This window comes from Mytilus galloprovincialis, chromosome 14, assembly GCF_965363235.1.
Source record: "Mytilus galloprovincialis chromosome 14, xbMytGall1.hap1.1, whole genome shotgun sequence".
In the NCBI taxonomy this organism is placed as follows: domain Eukaryota; kingdom Metazoa; phylum Mollusca; class Bivalvia; order Mytilida; family Mytilidae; genus Mytilus; species Mytilus galloprovincialis.
The window spans coordinates 6,514,597-6,533,522 of NC_134851.1; the positions used below are offsets into that span (position 1 = coordinate 6,514,597).

Sequence of the window (18,926 nt, forward strand, 5' to 3'; positions counted from 1 at the left end):
TTAGATTGTAAAAAGTTTTTATTCAAGCGAAACTTGAGCAAACAAAACAAGCAAAATGTATTGCATAGAGTACCTTAATCACAACATCACACTATATAAATATCAAATACATCGCAATAAATCATAACATTATCTTTCTTTATGGACACACAGATTTTGAAAAACATTAATGAGTCTAAAATTATTTTTTTTCTCGTTACCAATTTTTACCAATATTTCAAGCCAAAAAATCTTTAATAGTGCTAAAATGGCTAAAACTAACAATTAAATCCGAAACAGTATTGATTCAGATGGAACATTTATTTGGAATGACACAGCACAATAAAACTCTCAAACTTGATAAATTAATTTACTCTCAACCTCTCTTTCATCACACAAAGCAATGCATGTGACTATCTTTTTTTGTAAGGCTATTCATATCTGAGAAAGCAGAAATATATATATTTTTTTTAAACATTTATCTGTTAAAGAAAATAAATGGCGTATAGAGGATTCTTATGATAAAAACAAACGGTGATTAAAAAGCCATGTAAGTTTTCTATAAGAGTTTAACAGTAGTGTGCATATAAATTAACAAAAACATAATAAAAATTCACAATTAAAAACACAATTACATTTATATACACAATACAATGTAATTTGAAGTACAATACATGATTTATCTCCCTTTAATGATCAAAACATTAATTTATTATTTCTCATATTGTTTTGAGGGAGAGGGTGATTTTCAAAGATAAAGTTTTTCAAAGGCATGTAATGCACTTTAAAATTACAGTAATACTGGTGCAAATTTAATACTGAATGTAAAAAATACAAGTTAACAATCAGAAGTGTATAAATAGAAATCTGAATATAAATAAGACATGAAAATGAGACACAATACAAAAAAACAATGTGTATACTGGTGCAATCACAAAACTATAAAAGGAAAGAAAAATGTTGTTTCTTTATCATATAAATACATGTATAACACTTTTCTTTAAAAATTGACCAAATTTTAAAATATTGCTTTTTTACCAGCATTTTCCTTAATTGAATGGAAGAAAATCTTTTAAACCTGTCATTAAGCTCTGCATATTTATAATTTGAGATAATACATATATAACATGTTCTTAACAGTGATATGTTGAACAAAATATTGAAACTGTCTTGTAAGCTCTGGTTTTGATTTTTCTCCTGTCAGACAAAAGATTTAAGAGCTGACTCCACATTCTATAGCTATCTTCACCATTGGCTTATATAATCCTTAGACTGAAAATAAAGAAGACAATTTAATCAAACAATGTTGTTAAATTTTGTATATGAATTAAGGCTTTTTCATCTGGATATACATTTGTAGAAGAATAATGGTGAAAATTCCTAAATTGTTACTGTAAATTCAGAAATGATTGCATGCATTTATTATTGCAATTTTATCATTTTAGTCTATAATGCGATTTTAATTTTTGTGACATGAAAAAAAATCCTGTTTAATTCATATAAAATATATTTCAAAATGTTAGTTTAAATTGTTGCGATTATTACCCTGTCGCATTTTTCGCAATAATAAAAACATCGCAATAATTCTGAATTTACAGTAATATTTTTTTAGTTTTGTGTTAGTTTGCTGTCTCATTGACACATACTCCAAAATAATTGTTTTTCTATCCATTAAATAATATCTTTAGTTTTGGAAACTTTCCACACTTTTTAAAAATGTAAAACTATTGATTAAACCTTCACAAATGGATGACATTTTTATATTATCAAGGGATTTTTTTCCTACAATCACACTTCTAATAGTCATTGATTAATTGATTGTTTGTGTTTAATGTCACATTCATTGCTATATCTTGGCATTTTTTGTGCTTTAGGTACCACAAAACTAAAATTTCAGCAGAAAAACTGCCAATCTTTGTCAATTAAGATGGAGTCGAACACTGTGACTGAGTGAGTGACCTTGATAAAGTGAGGTAAGAACTCACAATCTCTGTGTTCACAGGGTACATGTAGTAATAACTATTGATGGACTACTTAAATCAATTAACCACAGAGCCTCCACCCCCCTCAACAATTCAAACCAACCAACCACATAATATAAACCAAAATGTTTTTGGTGCAGACTGGTTCCCAGTATACTTACACTATATCTGTTATTCAGTTTGGCTGAATATTCATATAATTGTTGTCTACGTGCTTCTTCTCTTCTTTTCCTAGGAAAGAAAATAGTACAATTAAAACAAACATCTAATGGAGGAATGTTTGCTATTATGATTGAAAATTGAGTATATTAAGAACTTGCTACTGAGCAACCTAAAATAACTAAATATTCATCTTCAAGAGCAACTTTCACTTACATTGTAACAGTCTTTAAATGTCTGACAAGTGTATACATAAATTAATATCAACTCTAAATCTTTTCAAGATTGTTATTCAGATTGTTTAATATGAGGGGGATAGGACCTTTATGGGGATTCCGGGATTGGGTGTTTTTAAGCTCTGGATTTCGTGATTGACCCTTTCGGGATCCGGGAATCCTTTGTTTCGGATTTCGTGATGTCAGAATTTACTTTATTTAAATTCGGGACCTCAGGATTTTGTTTTTTTTAAGCCCGGGATTTCGGGATCAGGACCCCTCCTATCCCCCCTCTAATATGGCTTCAAAATCATCTGGTGGATGGTAGCCAATGAAAGATAATCAAGACTTCATTGTTTACATTGTGTATTGTGACTTGCATTGTGTCCAGTGTTCATCGAAGAAACTGAACATACTGAACTAAAAAATAAATGTGAATCTTGATTACAGGAAAAATGCAAAATATTATTAATGCAAGGGAGGTTACTGTACTTACTTGTCTATAGATTGTGGGTCATGACCTGCGGGTTCATCAGGTGGACTACCACACTTTCTGTAATGTTCTACTTGTAAATCATAGCTGTTATCCTGTGTGTTATATCTATTCTCATTATTGGCAAGGGTTTCCTAAAAAATAAAATTACAACAAATGTGTAAATCAGAATTTTTTAAATATACTGTTACTATATGTGACTATGTCATTAGGTTACAACATTGGAACATTGGAACCTACAAAAACTAAATAAACATTGATAAAACTTTTTTTTAAAGATTAATTTTTGGAAAGTTTTGAAGGGTTTCTTTATCAACTCAATTTTCAAGCAGTTACAGACTTTGCATGGAGATATGGTTTCAACCCAAAATAAGTTAACAGATAGAATGTATTAATATTAATCCGTTTCCAAAAGGTTGAATTATATCGGAAAAGTACAAATAGTACAGGATTAATTGGGATGTGTCAAAGAGACAACCCTAGGCAACCAAAAGCAAAATTAAACAGCCAAAGACCACCAATGGGTCCTCAACACAGGGTACAAAATTCTTGCATCCAGAGGCGTGCTTCATTAGGGTGCTTCAGCAGACCCCTAAACTAAAATATGTACAAGTGCAGTGAAAATGGACGTCATAAACTCCAAAACAATATCTATATATAAACTATTTTTTTTTTTAAATATACAAGACTAACAAAGGCCAAAGGCATCTAACTTTGGATAGATGCAAGAATGTGACAGCATATAGGCTTTTATTTGGTATTTGACCAAAAATATCTCGTTCAAGATACATAAATTTTTAAGCGTACAAATTTAAATTTGCATTTTTTCAATACAAAATATGAATCAGATTTGAACACATATGAAAATAATATATTAAAAGTTCACAGTTTACATAATTGATCTACATTGTATCACTTCAAGCGTTATTCAATACAAGACAATAAAAGAAAGTATTTCAAAATTAAAGATCAAACTTTAATGTTCCATTAACTTGATAAAGACATAAAAGTTCTATACAACAAAATTAAATGGAAAAAGAAGTGTCAAATTAAAAATTTAATGTTTGAAAAAGGCATTGTTTGTTAAGCTTTTAATGTGTTCTATTAACTTTCATACCTTTAAAAAATTCTACTGCAATAAAAGGTTAATGCTTTCATATCGACTATTTTGTATTGAAGACTCAATTGAAATTCATATTGAAAGTACCATATATTAGTTATTTAGTTTCTCTTCAATTATATCATTATAAACACAAACTTAATAATAAATAAAAGAAAACAATTCAAGAGGAGAGACATATGACTACAATATTTAATTAATAATTAACCTCTTTAGTATATTTCATTTATATTTTTAATATTGCTAAAAAAAAAACACCAAAAAATCAAAAAATTTATCAAAGACATTTATACTATTTTATATATATGTCTCTGGAATTATTGCAGGGCAAATTCTTAATTACTTCAAAATTAAATTAGTATCTACATGTAAAAATCTAGGATATTACTAGTATTATCAAAATTACATGGATATTTATTAAAATGCCCCCATAAACAATGATAAAGCACATTTATAAATGAGCCTTAGAAACATATAAATAATATAAACAGTCACTCTGACATAAATTATTTAACTCAATCAGGAAATATTCATAAAAGATAATAAACCAATGCTACATTGTGTAGGCAAAGAATTTGTCACTGTCATTTTATAGAATTTGGAACATTTGAACATTATTAATTAAACACCTGTCAGATTTTTAATCTCAATGAACAAAAAAAATATGTTGATTTTTTAGTGTAACTGTGAGTATGATAAACATGATAAAGAAAGAATGTTCATATAGACATGAATATTCATGTCTCTAGTGAAAAACATTAAATAAAACATGTAAAACACATACATTGACATATGTCATGTATGTGTCAATTTGTTGATTTAATTAAAACAACATGTTTATTCATGTATAATTGAAGTATCAATTTATTGAACCTGACATTGTTGTATAAATTCAAAATTAGTTGATTTTTTTGTTGCTTATAATGTCCAGTGACAAATATTTCATGCATGTATAGGACGAGAACAAATAAACAATACATCCAATAAAGAGGTCCATTTTAAATAGCAGTCATCCATGGCCAGGATAAAGCAAATTAAAAAGTAGAAAAATTTGGACTGCCACAGGAAATTGACGCTGGTATAATTTGGATTATAGTGTCAGAAATTGGTGTTTATAGGAGCACAAACATTTATTTTAGATTATATATATATATGTTAACCCAACCTGAATCCAGACTTTAAGCTCAAAATAATTTCCTTTTATGAACATACATGTCATGCATGTAATGAGTGAAATTTAAAAAACTTTTAAAGTAAAAATAAAAACTTCCTTTAAAATTAAAAACTCTTACTTAATAAAAATGACTCATAAAAGATAATAAATAAAGAAAATAACCTACTTGTGTCAAATTATGGATTTAATCATTATGCTAATAAATTATTTAAGTCTAATCTTCTCTGTTGGTTATATATAAACCTAATACAATATTTACATTCCTTTGGCTGACATGGCTGAGAAGTGTTTGAACATCAATAAATATTTATAGGAGTTATTAAAATGTTGGACAGATCATAACATTACAACAGAAATTTGACCAAAACATGGTACATTTATACATTTAACAGAATTAATTTTTCTATTAAAAAAAATTCTTTAGACATGCACATGTTAGATAAATTTTCACTTAAACTGTCAATGATATCGATGAACATAATGAAGTCACTAAAATTCCCATTTTTCCTACACTTATAAAATAGTAAAAACCTTACATATACTTCTTCAACTTGGACATACATAGTAACTTCTAATATGTCTCATTTATAGTAGCAAATGACTTTACACCAGCACTAAAATATTGGGGATGTTACCAGCAGACTGGTCCATTTTACTCACATTTGTTCGTTCAATCTTGTTTATTGCGTTTTTTATTGACCCCAATTTATTAATACACCTTATGGTATTTGGAGATCTGTCCTGTTTGACCGTAGAATCTGTCCCGCTTGAATTTTTGTCATCATACAACAATCACTTTTCCATTGTGGCGTCAGACATGTCAGATATTATCAATTTTGATATTATAGGAACTTTTGTGATGTACCCGCCTGTTATGGCAGACAAATTATAGCGATTAAAGGTGTATTAAGTTTATCAAATATATTTCAACCCATACATGGGGGTCTCATTGGGGGGTTCCGATCCGGGATCCAGCTTACTGTTTTGTCAGATTTCTGTATCCCGCTTATACTATGTACATAAGCAATTCTATTTTTTTGTCATTTCCTGGGTCCCGCTAGACCTCATTTCCCGTTTTCATGACACAATAATTTGACTTTCACATTTCACGCTTACAAAATATCGGCAATCCCGCGTCACGCTTAGACCCCAATGAGTCCCACATACATGTATAAAATGGGAACAATATGAGAACTGTAATCAGATACAAAACTTGATTATTAAAATTCTTATGCTTCTCTATAATTTTTATGCAGTTAAGCTGCATTATGCGAGCACCCTAGATTTGTGTTCTACCCAATAAATGCTGAAATACTTGCCATTGTTATTATCTAGCTTGTTACTATGTTATATATAACTAATTGAACACTTTTTTAATATTTTTTATTCTGGATTACAAAAAAAATGACAAGAAAAACCTTAAATGATCGTCGATTTATCCAAAAGCTTTAAAGTTACACATAGGAAGTAGTGCTTATTAAAAATCCTTGTGTAGTTCATTATGACTTGTGCTTTTAGCTAAGATGTCAAAGAACAATTGTATGAAATATTTAATCGCCGAAAATCTCTTAAGACAAGCAGTTTAGATTTCCCAAATGACAAAAGTCGTAGGAATATTGTTTGTCATCAATACGTAGTACAACTACGTCAGTAGTCTATTATATAATACAACTGTTCATGCTGTTGGCGGTATCCGGTCGTTCCGGCCCCAAACCGATCCGGCCCCAAGTCAATCCGGCCCAAAGTCGATCCGGCCCAAGTCTATCCGGCCCACGTCGATCCGGCCCCAAGTCGATCCGGCCCCATAATAAAATATGAAATAACTATATTGATATTGATATTGTCTGATGATTGTGAACTAAGGTAATGCCACTTGTAATCACTTAATTAAATCAAATCCTGATTAATTGATCTTCTGGTTTAGGTTGGTGTATATAATAATTATAAACAGTATTTTTTTCAGGTAACATCACAGGCTTCTATTTACTTGTTTGTTTTTTTATAATATCAACAAGGTCTTTATAGATTGATATTTTGTTTGGTGTATATATTATAATAATAACCTATAATGGTTTACTTTTATAAAGGGTTATTACCCTTGCAAGAATCTATTGGGATATCCTAGGATATCCCAAGACATTCCTGGGATTTCCTGAGATATTTTCCTGGGATATCCCAGGACTTCCTGAAATGAAATTTCAAGACTTTTCAGGAATTTTAGGGAGAGTATTGGAACAGGACTTCCTGGGATATCCCAGGAAATCCTGATCCTAAAAATATAGGACCAATTGGGACATTTCAGGACTTTTCAGGACAAGTAAACCTGAAATATCCCAGGGTTGTCCTGAGAAGTCCCAGGGATTCAGGACTTTTCAGGACTAGTAAACCTGAAATATCCCAGGATTGTCCTGAGAAGTCCCAGGTTTCAAAAACTTTTCAGGACTTGTTAACCTGTAAATTATTTGAATATTGTCCTGAGAACTCCTGGGATGTCCTGGGATATTTCAAGACATTACAAAAAAGTCCCCCCCCCCCAAAAAAAAAAACATGGGGATAACATGGACTCTTCATCCTTTACAAAATCTATGAAAAGACAGTATTCATTCTTCTGACTTTTTATCTTCACAGCACATTTGATGGCATTTCAAAATCAAATCACTTGAAAACACATTTATTTTCTATAGTACAGTCACTGTTTTTAAAGCAATTGCTTTTATGCCGTCGCGTATGGCCATCTTTGTGACCCAGATCAGAGACTCCGCCCAGATCAAGCCATAGTATTTTGTTAAACAGGCTCCTGGTCAGTCATTCTTTAACACCTATGTATGTTTTCTAATGCAATACATAGCTTGAAACTTTAAAAAAAAGTTAGTGGATTTAAGAAGTTTCAGAATATGTTCTCGTAGATGTATTTTTGTATTTAAAGGGTCAACCGTTTGACTATCAAATAACATAGAAGTCCGAGTGAAAAACAGTACATTTTTATAAATGCGATTCCGTTTTCCGCCGTTCGTACGATGTTTCAACAAAATATGGATTCATTTCAGTTGTTGATTTAGTATTGAAAATTTAACTGAATTATCTCCTAATAAATACGTTTTTTTATGTTTAATTTGTGTTTCTTTAAGAGGTCAGGTGCTCTTGTTCATTCATAAAATTATCGTTCATTCATACATTTATCGTAAAATCAAAATCACTACACAGGTTAATGCGTAGTGTCAAATTATTACCTGTAATCTAAAAATAGACAAACTTTATTTGCGCAAATAATTTAGCGGAACGAAACCCTTGTTGAAAACACATAACAATAAGTTCGTTTTCCTTTTCTGTCAAAACTCCGTAATATTTATCGATCACCTTACTAATGAAATGGACCCGTCCAAACGTAGTAGAAGCCAAGTCGGTCCAGATGAAGAGATATTTACAATTTGGAATTTTCTAGTTTATTAATACATAGATTGAAAAAAAGTACGTCTTTTTAAATATCATGATCAAAACTGGGTTTGCATAACAAATGTCAGATGAAACCATTATCCTCGTCTTTTCAGTGAACAAGTCTACTACGTTTGTTGACACTCGACGGTCCACCGTGTTAGCAATTTTATTTCACATGTTTTCGAAATATTGAAGATCATTTTTCGCAATGTTTCCTAAAAATTGATAAATATCAAAGCAACGTAGAGCTGTTTGTTCTTGTTCGTATAATAAAATTGAGAATGGAAATGGGGAATTTGTCAAAGAGACAACAACCCGATCATAGAAAAACATACAACAGCAGAATTAAGGTCACCAACAGGTCTTCAATGCAGCGAAAAATTCCCGCACCCGGAGGCGTCCTTCAGCTGGCCCCTATACAATATATATACTAGTTCAGTGATAACGATTTAATGTCATGTTTGTCTGTGATGACCCCCCTTTTCGGGATTGCATGAGAATTGTAGTTATCTCGTACCCACATGCACTTGTTTCTATCCATAGGAAGGTCGACTATCCATATAAAACTATTTATATGGATAATCGACCTTCCTATGGATAGAAACAAGTGCCTGTGCTCGTACCGCATCAGAAGGACACATATCAACTGAGCAATAATGTTTGGAACTTAGTTTTAAAAATGATGACAAAGTAACATTATGAAAATATTTTTATTAAGCTGAAATATACATTTATTCTTTACATGTTTATGTCTTGTAAGATATTTTATTTCTTTCCCGTTTTTTAACATTTGCGTCTGGAAAGTTGAAATGTTTTAACTTAATCATTTGTGTTAATGGTTAAATATAAATTAATAATGAAAATTGTTAAAATTAAATCAATAAAGGAAATTATTGCCAAGGAAGTTACAAACACTACCAGGGGATAATCCATGATGATTTCTTTTTGAGTTATATGTTTCAGCACATGTATATTTGACCCCAACTTTAGCCTGGTAAACGTGTTGTCTCCTTGTGAAATATAAAACATATTAAAAATGACTTTCTGCTAAAGTCTTTTATTTATATAAAGTTAAAACCTTCTAACTTTTAACTAGACAACACTCATGTCAGGTTTAATTCTTGTATATATGTGGATGAAAAATAAAAGTCCCCAAACATTAACATGGCATCAATTGCTTTTACAGCCTTTAAGGCTTTGATTTCTATTGTTATCATCTTCAATTCTCTCCAATTTTCCAAAAAGCCCTCTGTCTTGACTAGTTTAAGCTGGTCACATAAATGTATCTTGGCCCTCACTATAGTTTTTTTTTTATAAATCAGAGCTGCTGTTCCTTAACAGTAAATCTGAAACAAAACAAAAGTTCAGGATCTCAAGTTTGATGAAAAAAATATAAAAACCAAATATCATGCATTAGTATGTCAGATTTGTTTAAGTCAACTTGCTTTTTTTCTTTCTTTAAATGAGTACATACATGTATATATTTGGTGTATAAATGTACCCTGCAATTAAGGACCAAGACATTAAATGATGCATTCATAAATCATAGACTGACAATTATTTTTAGCATTTCTTTCTTGCTCTATCATATATTTCAAAGTTTTAAAAACCAAACATGTACTAGTATTCCAGAAGCATGTATATTAATGATTAAAGCAACTTATTTCAGAGATATTGCAGCAAACTGTTTGTGATATATCTAAATGTGAGTTTTCTCACACTTCTATGTTTAAGTTTTTTTATGTTATTATTAAAAGCATACCTATACTATTTAAATATTTTTTCATAACATGTAATAACAATGTATTGCTAATTCCTTATGATTGTGATGAAAGTAAATCTTATGTAAACATTCTATAACTGTTTTCTTTACTCTTCTTGTCATATGCACATATTCAAAATGGTGGAATCTAATGTATTTGTACTTACCAAAAGATATTGTCCAAAATGCATGCAATCATCAAATTAATGCTCCTTAAAATCAAACAGTCATGTCACCAGAAGAAAACATCTGCACTATTAATATAATGTTAAAATATAGAACTGTTGGAACCTAGTTATTTTCATTTATCTGCATTCATTTTGTGTTAAGAATAAGACATCTTTGCTTGTTGTCCAAGTTCAAATTCTAATTGTGTCAGGGGTTATTTAAGGGAGTTAAATTTCCATTTTCTTTGAAAGGTTCCCTGGTTGAATAAATTAAATTTATCTTGAAAATTTGATATATATATTAAAATAAAAAAAATATCCATTCATTGTTTATTTACCATCTTAATGTTTAAAGTTATAATAGTAATAGCAGAAAATGTATAATTTAGCAATATGTGAGCCCCTGCATATGGCCTCACACTTCCTGTCCAGTGTCTACACTAAAATAAATTGAATCCAGATGTCCCATTTATACATTTTATTCACTCTGGCTCACATGGCAAAGATAAAGAATTAAAGCATGAAAATTATTTGTGTGTTTATTTAGATACTTGCAATTATATAAATTTAACCTTTTTACAGTTAATCTATTATCTTGGGTATTACATCTATGGTTGTATGATCATGATCTTTTAAATTGGGCTTTGAAAATATTAATGCTTAATTAAAAAAAAAAATATTGTGTTGTTACTCATATTTTGGCCTGTAGCATGTGACATGATTTGTGATACATGTATGTGAGTTTTGTATTTTCCAAAGTATTGTCCAAACATTTCCATCAGTATGAGCATATGCAAATTTAACTATGCACAAACAATTCTTGGAACTTAAATAGAATTGTAAATATACTCAAGTGGAATTAAAATTGCAACAAAGACTAAGTTTTGAAAAGAAACCCATATATTTGAAGTCTTGAAATATCCCAGTAATTCCTGTTAATAATCTAAAGTCCTAAGAGTTCTTGAAAAATCAGGATAAATTTGTGTACATCAAATAATGTAAGTCCTGAAATATCCCCAAAATTCCTGAAACAAATTTAAAGTCTTGAAAATTCCTGAAATATCAGGACAACAGATTTCAGGACTTCATGGGACTTCCTGGGATGCTTGAAATTTCAGGATTTACAAAATTACCAGTGCTGGGATTTTTCAGGATATCCCAGGACTTCCTGGGATATCCTGAAAGACAAGAATTTTTCAGGACAGCGTTTTGCAGGGGTTGGATGGAGAGTTTTCTCATTGGCAACCACACCACATCTTCCTATATCGATATATTTTTCATAAATTTGACAGTATTTTGAATAGTTGTGTGTAGAAAAAACACAAGTTATATGAGTATCCATTATTCTTTATTGCAAGAAAATAACAAAACAATGACACTGAATGCACGTTTTCACACTAAAATATAATATCAACACTACTAAAATATAACAATAACATCATACATACTAACTATCTCTGACACTCACATAAATATATATATAACTTTTAAATCATTTACACTAACAGTTTTACACTGTCACTTACTTAAAGGGGTCACACTTGCAGCACTACAATAACATGATATACAGCAACTTTCATACGCCGTACATATGTAATATTTGCTCATCAAAAAACAAATGCACTATATCATTCTACACATATACATGTATAATATTTGCTCATCAAGAATAATAAATAAATGTTATAAAAACATCTAGATTGTAGTCGCATAATACAATACACGTCATCAGTGTTCTCCCCAGGATTTTTGGATAGCGCTGTGGTAAGCGCGTAATTTTCAACGATTCTCAGTAACTTTATCGCGGCGCGCGGTTTGTTTGTAATTTATTTGTTATGTGTTTTTATTATATCATGCTGTTTTGTAACCCACTGTAGCAGTGTACTGTTAACCTTACGACGTTTGACAGGAATTTACATTTTTTTGCATAAAGATTTCTCATTTTTATGACCTAAACGTTTTATAATATTTAAATGGCTTCATTCAAGCTGGACATCGAGAAAGTAAATTTCTCAAGTCGTATCAGCTTGGGGTTTGTTTTTCTAATCATATCCTCTTAAAATCAATCGCATTCTGTCTTCTCTTTTATAGATAGGATTCGGCAAATCAAACAACATTTCTCAATTTGAGAAATTTTAAGAAAAACAAAGTTTGTATGTATCAGCTTGGGGATCGGCTTGTACCGTTGTGTATGTAACTATTTGTTATTACACAAGATGAAAGACTTGTTAGGATCACAGTCAATTGAAAGAAAACGCTAATTACTGCTGATTAATGTTGATGTCTGAATTGTTTTAATATAATTAATTTATACCCAATAATCTTGAAAACTTGTAATAAAAAAATAATCAACCTAGTTGTTTTATACTCATCTCAAGAAAAAAAAAAAAATTTTTTTTACCGTACACCTTTAACATTATAATAAAAATCATAAACATTTATGAATTACTTTAATATATATCTTTATTTTTATTCCTTATAAATATATTTTTTTATTGGGGCCGGATCGACTTTACATTTGGGCCGGATCGACGTGGGGCCGGATCGACGTGGGACGGATCGACTTGGGCCGGATCGACGTGGGGCCGGATCGACGCGAAAGCCTGTTGGCGGCAATTTCAAATTAGAAAAAGAAATTTTCGTAGCTTTTCAATTTGGAGGCAGGTGTGCAAATTAGCGGTGGTCCGAGACCTTCCACTTTTGCAAGCGGAATTTCGACTAGGATAGTTGGTTTCTAGCTACGCCCGACGTAGTCGCCTTACATTTGAAGAAAATAAGAAATTACTTTGCAAACCTTTTCACCGTTTTCACCAAAGTCTCCAATTAAACGAGCTAAAAACTTATTTTTATCATTATTATTCATGACGGCAATGTTCATTTTGTTCAACCGCTAGCTTTATACAGAAAATCGCCGACAAATTTTGTATAAATTCGAGTAAAATCGTATCTGATTGACAAAAACAACATTGTAAACACATAACAATGGCGACCGTGAAGACAAAATTTTACAAAATCGGATCCGATTCCGGAAGCGGATAAGGGTAATTCCGGGTTTGACGATCATTTACAAAATAAATCCAAGCAGGTGAAAAAATACATCTACGTATGGTAAATGAATATAAACACTAGTATTGTAAACCAAAAGATATATTTAAAAGAAAGAAAAAGCAAAAAAAATTTTTATTCAGAAACTAAAAATTACTTTTTGATAAATTTTAATTTAAAAATCCAATACAACGTGACAGCTGGGAACAGTATATCTAACAATATACATGTTCATGGTCACAGTCTAAATTTTCTTTATAAATGATAAATGATGATAATGCATGTGAGATGCTTTTAAAGTGTAAACATATTACTGCAATTTCGAGGGGTTATTTGTTTTTTCTCAATTTTGAAGGGTCAATTAAAGTAGCTGAAAGTTTCATTCTTTATTTTCACAAATAATGCAACTATATTATATATACCTTAATGTAAGTAAATCATATGATATATAGGTGGCATTCTTTGGGCTACTCTACCACCTCCTGTTTGATAACTTGGAAACGGTCGAGCTCCCCACCCCTAAACCATAGGGGCAGATCCAGGATTTTAGGTTAGGAGGGGCGCAAACTTAAATTTTCGCCGAGCAGAGCGAAGCTAAAAAAAATTGAGGTAAAATTATCAGAATTTGCTTTATTAAGCTGAGAACAACCCATGCTTTGCAAATTTAAGGGGGGTGCAAGCCCGCAACCCCCCCTCTGAATCCGCCCCTGCATATATTCAAGTATAGGACAATATAATAAATAAAAAATGAAATATAGGGGGAGTCCCTGGAGTTACCCCACCCCCTCCTGTTTGAAAACTTGGAAACGGTCGAGATCCACACCCCTTAACCATATATATTCATGTTTGTAACAATATGAAAAATCAAATGAAATATAGGAAGAGTCGCTAGGGGTCACCCCACCCCTCCTGTTTAAGAATTTGAAAATGGTCGAGATCCCCATCCCTAAACCATATATATTCATGTATGGGACAATATAACAAATCAGATGAAAGATAGGGGAGTCCCTGAGGTCACTGTTCACCCTCCTGTTTGAGAACTTGGAAATGGTCAAGATCCTTACCCCTAAACCATATATACTCATGTATGGGTCAATATAACAAATCAAATGAAATACAAGGGAAGTAGTCCCTGTGGCCATCCCAACCCTCCTGTTTGAGAACTTGGAAACGGTCGAGATCCCCACACCAAAACAATATATATTCATGTATGGATCAATATAACTAATTAAATGAAATATATGGGGAGTCCCTAGGGTCACCCTACCCTTCCTGTTTGAGAACTTGGAAACCAATGAAATCCCCAACCCTAAACCATATATATTCTTGTATGGCACAATATAACAAATAAAATGAAATGTAGGGGAAGTCCCTAGGGTCACCCTACCCCCAGTGGCGGATCCAGAAATGTTCATAAGTGGGACCCACTGACTGACCTAAGAGGGGCCGCTTTAGTCACGCTTCAGTGATTCCCTATATAAGCAACCAAATTTTTTCCCAAAAAGGGGGGCCTGGCCCCCTGCCCCCTAAATCCTCTGCCTACCCCTACCTGTTTGAGAACTTGAAAACCGTTGAGATCCCCACCCCTAAATTATATATATTCATATGTATGGGACAAAATAACAAATCATTTACATTTACTATGGGCAAGTCAGTCAGACCTCATCTTTGATCCCTGTTGTAGTGAACATTTGTCTGATTCGTGTCTCATAACTTTTGTACTATAGAACACAAACTCAGTTTTCTTTCCAGGGAAACCAGTCAATTCATACTATTACATGTTCATACTACGTCAAATTGAACTTCTAGCAGTCAAATAAAACCAAGGTTAACTACCAAGTAGAACAACTGCAATCATTGGGAACTTGTACCACTGCAGACTCACCATAAAAAATATACATTGATATATGCATTGCTTTTGAAACCTTGATAACATATAAATTATTTGCCTTAATAAATAAATCAGTAGATAAAAATGAATGTACTATATATGAATGTTTAATGATGAGGCAACATAATGCCACAGTTTTCATAATTACAGTTGCCTTGGTTTTTGGTTAACTGCCTTCAGCGCTTACAGCGCTTTGATTTTATAAAATCACCAAAAGAAACAGCATGGTAAAAGACTTTTATAACCTGTAATGTTTTGTGGGTCTTACAATTATCTCCCAAAACAAAAAATTCCATGTAGACAAAGGCTCAAAGCATAATCATGAGATCATCTAAGTGCAAAGCACCTACCCCAAATACTTATTTAAAATCTCTCTATCAGATGAAGATATTTTTGATCTCTCAGAGTTGGAGATTTAAATGTACAGTGTAAACTACAAATGTTGAAGTTTTGATTAGACTAGGGGTCATGTAAATTCTCCCTACATCTTTTCTGTTTACTGACCTTTATATAATCTGTCTGTATATATGCCATTCTATCTGCCCTCTGTTGTCGTCTTCTTGCTTCGTTATGTTCGGCTATTCCTGATGCTGCCATTTTTAAACTTGTAGTAAAATAAATATATGGCGGGAAATTAAATTCCAATGTTTATCAGCCAAAATTTGTCCTTTCGAATTATTATTACCAAGAAAACGTTTCTTCTTCACCACCGATTCACAAATGGATTGAAGGATATTTGGCCGAGTGACAGGTGTGTTGGTGAAAGAAAGTAAATCGATCGATTGCACAGTGTGAATCCGTTGCCTAGCACGCTAAATTTGACCTTGTGACCTCAGTTACTACCAGGGTTTTTCTCCCTTCACCACTAGAGAGTTCGTTATTTAGGTCGAGCCTAATCCCCAAAATAATTTATTTTATTAAATGTTTTGAAATGATAAAATGGTATAATTTTACTGAAAAAAAGACATATGAATAAACATTATTAGTATGTCAACCATGATACAGACAGTTGTTAAAATCCTAAATTATGTAAGCAAGAATTTGTATAATTATATAAAAACGGACGATTCCGCCATGGAAACTGTAAACAAACTGATCAATGTCAAATACACGCTTCGAATTTAGGTCCCCCCGAAAACCTCTAATACATTTCTGACTGTCACGGAATAGAAATTCCTTCATTATATAAGTTCCAAAAGGAAAATATATTCTGGAATATTATTTCCACAGGAATAGATATTACAGAATATGTTCCTAACGGAATAAATGGTATATGATATTTGTTCCAACAGGAATAGATATTATGACAATGTTTATCTTACATAGTCTTACATAGTCTGTAACTGAGCGCTGGATCACTCCACTATGCTCAGATCTTCAGTTATTTGCTGACTTGTTTCGGTTCCGGTTCCTGTGTCAGCTTTTGCTCTATAGTTATATTTCATTTCACTATTTGTCCAAAATTTATCTAGGCGGCTTTCAAATGTCTGAATACGGTTGGTGCATTTACAACGTTGCTGGGTAAGCTGTTCTATATTGGTGCTATTCGTTGTGTGAAGAAGTTGGATCTTATGTTTTTGTTGCATCTTTGGATAGTCAGTTTTTTGTTGTGTCCTCTAGTAGCAGAAGTGGTGTTATATGTGAGTAGGTTAGGTAACGTTTCGTCGTATATTCCAGATGTTTTAAAGTTGTAAGCTTCTATCATATCACCTCTTATGCATCTGTATTTAAGTGTTGGTAATTTAGCTTCTTCAACCGTTGTTCATACTCTAGATCTTTCAATGTTGGTATCAATTTCGTTGCTCGCCTTTGAACATTTTCAATTGCTGTTATATCTTTAACTTTGAATGGGCTCCATATAGCATTGGCATACTCGAGATTTGGTCTTGCTAATGCTTTATAAAGTAATAAGAACATTTCCTCATTGAGGCAGGTAAATGTCCTTCTAATTAGTCAAACTTTCCATTGGAACTTCTGTTAGGCGGAACAAATATACATTGACATGACAACGTTATTTTATAATGGTTGTATAATATATAAGTAAAAAAAATCAAATTATTTTATATAAACTACTGAGTTTTATTAATTTTTTGAGGTGAAAATTTTTTTCACAAATATTCTGAATTTTAATTATCTCACTATACAAATCTTTGTCCTGAAGCGGGAAACCATTTTAGGAAATTTTGAGATTATCTGAAAACTGTTAGCAAAACACATTTCTATACAAGAAAATGATATATATGGGTCATTTTCAAAAAATGTGGATATTTCAGTTGTGAAATAACAATACAAAAAAATATTCAATTTTCAACTTTAATATATGAAATTGAATAGTTTAACAACAATACAACCTGAAATAAAAATATGCAATCTTAAATGCTACTACAAAAATATTTTGAAAAATAACATAGAAACAAGTATGGGACATATGTCAACTACATAACGAATTTAGTTTCGGTCCCTAATTTTTTTTTAATAATATTTACATTTTGCTTGATATATATTTCCATAAAAATCATCACACTTTTTTCAAAACAGTTAACATGGTTAAAATAACACTTTTTAGAAACATATTTTAAAGTGAATTTAATTCAGCATTGTCAACTACATAACGCTTTTTGTCAACTACATAACGATTCACTGCGTTATGTAGTTGACCGTTATGTAGTTGACCTATTTGTGGTTTTTGGATGTTTTTCTTGACCCTAATACTACCAGATAAATGGTTTTTATTGAATTAGAGTCAGTATTATAGACTTTGAATGATTTATGTAAAAAAAAATATTTATGCCAAAATTTATCAATGTTTTTGCCGTTACAAAGTTGACATAGAATAAAATTACGGAAAAATTTGTACTCACCAAAACTAATCTATAATGAAATGAATCAATGATGTCATCCTGTAACTTTAAGCACGTCATCAGAGGATGAAGAGTAAGTAGAGAACACTTCCTTAGTTACAAGGGATATAATCAGTTGTTTATTGGCAACATTATTTCATTTGTGTTATGTAGTTGACATTTTTTTAAGTACGAAATGAAAGTAAAAAAAATGCTAATAAAATCTAATAATTCCCTGTATTTGTGTATACATACCTGCAGTGATACCTATATATTTATGATAACAAAAGAAAAATAATAATTTCCGCTGGGTATTAAAACCAGCATTTAAAAAAGACTAGTTTTTCAATTTCGTACAAGCAATTTTGGGGTTTTTGGACCCTTTGAAACCCACTGGAAGCAATTTCTGTAGCTAAATTTCATATTGAATTTGCTGGAACTTGTTACACACACCAAAAACTAAATGGTGTATCTAAAAATTGGATAAAAATATTTACACTTTTTTTAGAAATATTGATTGTACAAGAAAATCCACATTTTTTGAAAAAGGCCCATATGTAAAACGGTATTTACAACGTTACCCATTGTCACATCGATGATGAAACCTGAGAGTTTTTCTATGAACATTTGAACCTGTACCGATATTTTTTTTTCCATATGATTA

The 18,926-nt window shown here is 31.4% G+C and overlaps 1 protein-coding gene across 1 annotated transcript; it reads right to left on the reverse strand.

Moving 5' to 3' along the window:
* Nucleotides 1-16,261, reverse strand: LOC143059332 (uncharacterized). The gene is made up of 4 exons (XM_076232813.1): nucleotides 15,927-16,261; nucleotides 2,832-2,962; nucleotides 2,123-2,192; nucleotides 1-1,251 (listed from the first exon to the last, which is right to left on the reverse strand). Exons 1-4 carry the CDS (start codon nucleotides 16,017-16,019, stop codon nucleotides 1,225-1,227), a joined length of 321 nt encoding a protein of 106 aa, XP_076088928.1. The 5' UTR covers nucleotides 16,020-16,261; the 3' UTR covers nucleotides 1-1,224.
* Between the last annotated feature and the right edge of the window lie 2,665 nt (nucleotides 16,262-18,926).